General features: G+C 48.6%; 1 protein-coding gene across 4 annotated transcripts in view; it reads left to right on the top strand.

Moving 5' to 3' along the window:
• Positions 1 to 4,918: 4,918 nt before the first annotated feature.
• caskin1.L (CASK interacting protein 1 L homeolog) overlaps positions 4,919 to 6,000 on the top strand; it is a 151,467-nt gene continuing 150,385 nt past the window's right edge. For all 4 annotated transcript variants that reach the window (XM_041577365.1, XM_041577366.1, XM_041577367.1 and 1 more), the window contains exon 1: positions 4,919 to 5,498. In XM_041577365.1, coding sequence (XP_041433299.1) covers positions 5,405 to 5,498 — 94 coding nt within the window. In that variant the 5' untranslated portion in view covers positions 4,919 to 5,404. The remainder of the gene's footprint in view (positions 5,499 to 6,000) is intronic.

The raw sequence follows: 6,000 nt of genomic DNA, 5'->3' as shown, positions 1-6,000 counted from the left end.
AGCAGGTATAGTAGGGAGAGATGGTGCCGCTATAGTAACAGTGGATAATAGTCTCTGGGAAGGGAGTGTGACTGTGGGATAGCAGGTATAGTAGGGAGAGATGGTGCCGCTATAGTAACAGTGGGATAATAGTCTCTGGGAAGGGTGTGTGACTGTGGGATAGCAGGTATAGTAGGGAGAGATGGTGCCTATAGTAACAGTGGATAATAGTCTCTGGGAAGGGAGTGTGACTGTGGGATAGCAGGTATAGTAGGGAGAGATGGTGCCTATAGTAACAGTGGGATAATAGTCTCTGGGAAGGGAGTGTGACTGTGGGATAGCAGGTATAGTAGGGAGAGATGGTGCCTATAGTAACAGTGGGATAATAGTCTCTGGGAAGGGAGTGTGACTGTGGGATAGCAGGTATAGTAGGGAGAGATGGTGCCTATAGTAACAGTGGGATAATAGTCTCTGGGAAGGGAGTGTGACTGTGGGATAGCAGGTATAGTAGGGAGAGATGGTGCCTATAGTAACAGTGGATAATAGTCTCTGGGAAGGGAGTGTGACTGTGGGATAGCAGGTATAGTAGGGAGAGATGGTGCCTATAGTAACAGTGGATAATAGTCTCTGGGAAGGGAGTGTGACTGTGGGATAGCAGGTATAGTAGGGAGAGATGGTGCCTATAGTAACAGTGTGATAATAGTCTCTGGGAAGGGAGTGTGACTGTGGGATAGCCGGTATGGTAGGGAGAGGTGCCTATAGTAACAGTGGGATAATAGTCTCTGGGAAGGGAGTGTGACTGTGGGATAGCAGGTATAGTAGGGAGAGATGGTGCCTATAGTAACAGTGGGATAATAGTCTCTGGGAAGGGAGTGTGACTGTGGGATAGCAGGTATAGTAGGGAGAGATGGTGCCTATAGTAACAGTGGGATAATAGTCTCTGGGAAGGGAGTGTGACTGTGGGATAGCAGGTATAGTAGGGAGAGATGGTGCCTATAGTAACAGTGGGATAATAGTCTCTGGGAAGGGAGTGTGACTGTGGGATAGCAGGTATAGTAGGGAGAGATGGTGCCTATAGTAACAGTGGATAATAGTCTCTGGGAAGGGAGTGTGACTGTGGGATAGCAGGTATAGTAGGGAGAGATGGTGCCTATAGTAACAGTGGATAATAGTCTCTGGGAAGGGAGTGTGACTGTGGGATAGCAGGTATAGTAGGGAGAGATGGTGCCTATAGTAACAGTGTGATAATAGTCTCTGGGAAGGGAGTGTGACTGTGGGATAGCCGGTATGGTAGGGAGAGGTGCCTATAGTAACAGTGGGATAATAGTCTCTGGGAAGGGAGTGTGACTATGGGATAGCAGGTATAGTAGGGAGAGATGGTGCCTATAGTAACAGTGGGATAATAGTCTCTGGGAAGGGAGTGACAGGCCCAGACTGGCAATCTGTGGGTTCTGGCAAATGCCAGAGGGGCTGCTATAAGGTGCCATAGAAAGTCAGTATTTAGTGGGCTGGTGGGGGCTGTTTGGGCCTCTTTGTGGGCTGATTGGGCCTCTGTGTACCTGAAATGCCAGGGCCTATTTTGATTCTCAGTCCAGACTGGAGTGTGACTGTGGGATACCAGGTTTAGTAGGGAGAGATGGTGTCTATAGTAGCAGTGAGGTTGCTATTGGTTACCAGAGCTGGATCAAACATTGCTTTTTTTTATTATTTTATGTAAATATTTATTTTTTTTCAAGCAAAATATGAAGCTTCTTCTGCTGAGAAAAATCAGTTGATATTTTTGTGCTTTATTGATGTCCGTGTTCCCAGAGATCCCTAAGGTGGAGCACATGCTGTTTTACTGTGCCTTTATTGATTGCTAGTTAACTAACTATGAATTAATAACATAAATCAGTGGGAACCATTCTTGTTGCTGACCCATGCACCCCCCTGGGTGGAACCGTGCTGTTTTGCTTACAATCTGGAAACAAAGCCTAGGCATGGGGTTAAGTCTGAGCTCTCTGTGTGTGATTTAGCCAATACTTGTTCTGGGATTAAAGGAAAGAATATCACATGCTGAGTGATTTGACCAACTCACAACTGAAGAGTTAAAAAGGCAAACCAAGTTGACCAATGAATCACTTTACTGTGAAGTAGTGACCCCACTGATCAGTTCGGATCTTCCCAGTTGATGGGTGAATTGTGCAGTGCCTTTAGACTGTAAGCTCTTGTGCAGGGCCCTCTTATCTCACTGTTCTATTCTATAACCCATGTTGTTGTAAAAGTTTTGTAAAGCAGGTTGTCCAGATTAACAAAAATTAATTTGGGCCCATAAGGGTTTAGCATGGAAATATCTATGTACTATACCAGTGCCCTGGTCCTAGGTATGTCTGTCTCCTGTGCTCATAGTTGTGCCTTAAAGGGGTTGTTGTTCACCTTATTTAGTTATAGAATGAATAATTCTAAGCAACTTTTCAATTTTTTTTATATTTTTCTAATTATTTGCCTTCTTCTTCTTCTGATTGTGTCCAGCTTTCAGATGGGGGTCAAAGACCCCATCTGAAAAACAAATGCTCTGTAAGGCTGCAAATTGTTGTAATTCTGCGTTTTATTACTTGTGTTTCTATTCAGTCCCTCTCCTATTCATATTCCAGTCTCTTATTCAAATCAATGCATGGTTGCTAGGGTCATTTGGACCCTAGCAACCAGATTGCTGAAATTGCAAACCAGAAAGCGGCTGAATGAAAAGTTAAATAACTAAAAAACACAAATAATAATAAAAAATTAAAACCAACTGAATATCAGTTTCAGAATATCAGTCTCTACTCTTGGATATGTCTTTAAATGGGCACAGTGTTGTGGGGGGCCTGAGGCAGTAGCGGGGGGGGGCAGAGGCCTGAGGCAGCAGCCCCAGCCCCCTGTCTGACCCTGTATGGCCTGTACCAGTATGTGTCAGTGGGTGTGTTTAGAATAGGTGTATGCATGAGCCACACCAGTAGGTGCTGGTAGCTGCCCTCAGAATAGGTATATCTATTGGCTGTGCCAGTGGGTGCGCTCAGGCTAGATATATATATATATATATATATTAGCCAGTGGGTGCAATAGTTAGGTGCATGAGTGCAGTAGGTATGTAGATGGTTGCAGTAGGTAGGTAGGTAGATGGGTGTAGTAGGTAGGTAGAAGGGTGCAGTAGGTAGGTAGATGAGTGCAGTAGGTAGATGCATGGGTGCAGTAGGTAGGTCCATGGGTACAATAGGTAGGTACATGGGTGTGGTAGGTAGGTACACGGGTGCAGTAGCTAGGTGCACTGGTGCAGTAGCTAGGTGCATTGGTGCAGTAGGTAGGTAGGTGCATGGGTGCAGGAGGTAGGTGTATGGGTTCAGTAAGTAGGTAGGTACATGGGTGCAGTAGGTAGGTACATGGGTGCAGTAGGTAGGTAGGTGCATGGGTGCAGTAGGTAGGTAGATGGGTGCAGTAGGTAGATGCATGGGTGCAGTAGGTAGGTAGGTAGATGGGTGCAGTAGGTAGGTGTATGGGTGCAGTAAGTAGGTAGGTACATGGGTGCAATAGGTAGGTGCAGTAGGTATGTAGATGGTTGCAGTAGGTAGGTAGGTAGATGGGTGTAGTAGGTAGGTAGAAGGGTGCAGTAGGTAGGTAGATGAGTGCAGTAGGTAGGTGCATGGGTGCAGTAGGTAAGTAGGTGCATGCATGGGTGCAGTAGGTAGGTACATGGGTGCAGTAGGTAGGTGCATGGGTGCAGTAGGTAGGTAGATGGGTGCAATAGGTAGATGCATGGGTGCAGTAGGTAGGTAGATGGGTGCAGTAGGTAGATGCATGGGTGCAGTAGGTAGGTGCATAGGTGCAGTAGGTAGGTGCATGCATGGGTGCAGTACATTGGTGCATAAGTGCAGTAGGTAGATGAGTGCAGTAGGTAGGGGCATGCATGGGTGCAGTAGGTAGGTGCATGCATGGGTGAAGTAGGTGCATGGGTGCAGTAGGTAGGTAGGTAGATGGGTGCAGTAGGTAGGTGTATGGGTGCAGTAAGTAGGTAGGTACATGGGTGCAATAGGTAGGTGCATGGGTGCAGTAGGTAGGTACATGGGTGCAGTAGGTAGGTAGGTGCATGGGTGCAGTAGGTAGGTAGATGGGTGCAATAGGTAGATGCATGGGTGCAGTAGGTAGGTAGATGGGTGCAGTAGGCAGATGCATGGGTGCAGTAGGTAGGTGCATAAGTGCAGTAGGTAGGTGCATGCATGGGTGCAGTACGTTGGTGCATGAGTGCAGTAGGTAGGGGCATGCAGGGGTGCAGTAGGTAGGTGCATGCATGGGTGAAGTAGGTGCATGGGTGAAGTAGGTAGCTGCATGTATGGGTGAAGTAGGTAGGTGCAGTAGGTATATGTATGCATGGGTGTGGTAGGTAGGTGCATAAGTGCAGTGTTTAGGTCCATGCATGGGTGCAGTAGGTAGGTGCATGTGTGCAGTAGGTAGGTACATGCATGGGTGCAGTAGGTAGGTAGATGCATGCATGGGTGAAATAGGTAGGTGCATGAGGTCGATGAATGCATGGGTGCGGTAGGTGCATAAGTGCAGTATGTAGGTGCATGCATGGGTGCGGTAGGTAGGTGCATGAGTGCAGTAGGTAGATGGGTGCAGTAGGTAGGTACATGCATGGGTGCAGTAGGTAGGTGTGTGCAGTAGGTAAGTAGGTAGGTACAGTAAGTAGGTAGGTGGGTGCAGTAAATAGGTTGGTAAGTAGATAAGTAGGTAGGTAGGTGTGTGCAGTAGGTAGGTGGGTGCAGTAAGTAGATAAGTAGGTAGGTAGGTAGGTACATAGGTGCAGTAGGTGCAGCAGTTGCGCCGCTGGAAATTGCAGGTTTTGCTGCGCGGCGGATCCGCCTCTGGATGCAGCTGAGCCCGAGTTCAGCCAATAGAGGAGAGAGAGGGAGGGGGAGGGATCAGGAGAGGAGAGGGCGGGTCACACACACAGGCGGCACCCGGAGCTCAGCATCATTTAGCGGGAGAGTCTGTCCTACACCCGGACCCGTATCCCGGGCTGACCCTGCGCATCCGAATCACCCGGCGGAGCAACATGATCGCAGAGTGAAACCGGTGAAACATCCCCTCACGAACCGGGAATAATCCCTCACCCGAACCCTCGTATCCAGGATGGTGATTGCGGCTCACTTGCCTCTAGTGCGGCTCCTCCCGACTGGGGGTGTCTCTACTGAACCCCGACACATCTGACACTCTCCCCCCATCTCCTTCATCTCCCACCCCTGCAGGAGTCTGATCCCCTCACCATCTCCTCCTCCTCATCATCATCATCCTCCTCCTCATCCTCATCACCTTCTGACAAAAACGATGCTCTGGCTCTAAAGACCCAACTGAGCAGGATCTGCCCCCCCCCCAGCTTTAGCCCCATCTGACCCCCAGTGGAAGGAAGAAGATGGGGAAGGACCAGGAGCTGCTCCAGGCTGTGAAGAGTGAGGACCTGGGGATGGTACAGAAGCTGCTGCAGAGACCCAAGGCAGGCAAAGCCAGTGAGTAACACACACACATCATCCATTTAATTGGCTCAACAGCTTGGAGGGGATTTAATCAGCAAAGAATTAATTAGCCCTCTCCCTGCTCAAGTATTGCCCAACCTGAGGCCCTCAAATTGGAGAGGAACTACATCTCCCAGCATCCCTCATGACTGGCTGCTGGGGGCTTTTATTCATCCTCACCAGGTTGGGCTTTCCCTCGTATCAGATCCTGCCTGTGACTAATATTGGCCCCACTTACCCTGAGCACTGCTGCAGTTGGTCCTGGTTGCAGTTGTAAGCCAACAAACTGGGTATTTGCTTGAGGTCGTAGTGTGAGTGAGCCCTGGTGCAGGTGTGAACTTCTGGGCTACACTGCCCCTTTATACTCCTGCCATGTGTTATAATATGCACAGCCCCCCAATGTTCCTCGTCTTCCACTGACCCCCCAGCGATTATCACAATTATGTTTCAAGTGGTGCCAGGAGCCAAATAAGTGCGATATGCCATTAATTCCAAT

This window comes from Xenopus laevis, chromosome 9_10L, assembly GCF_017654675.1.
Source record: "Xenopus laevis strain J_2021 chromosome 9_10L, Xenopus_laevis_v10.1, whole genome shotgun sequence".
Classification (NCBI taxonomy): Eukaryota; Metazoa; Chordata; class Amphibia; order Anura; family Pipidae; genus Xenopus; species Xenopus laevis.
Note: the sequence above shows the minus strand (reverse complement) of the source record. Positions and strands in the feature narration are given on the sequence as shown.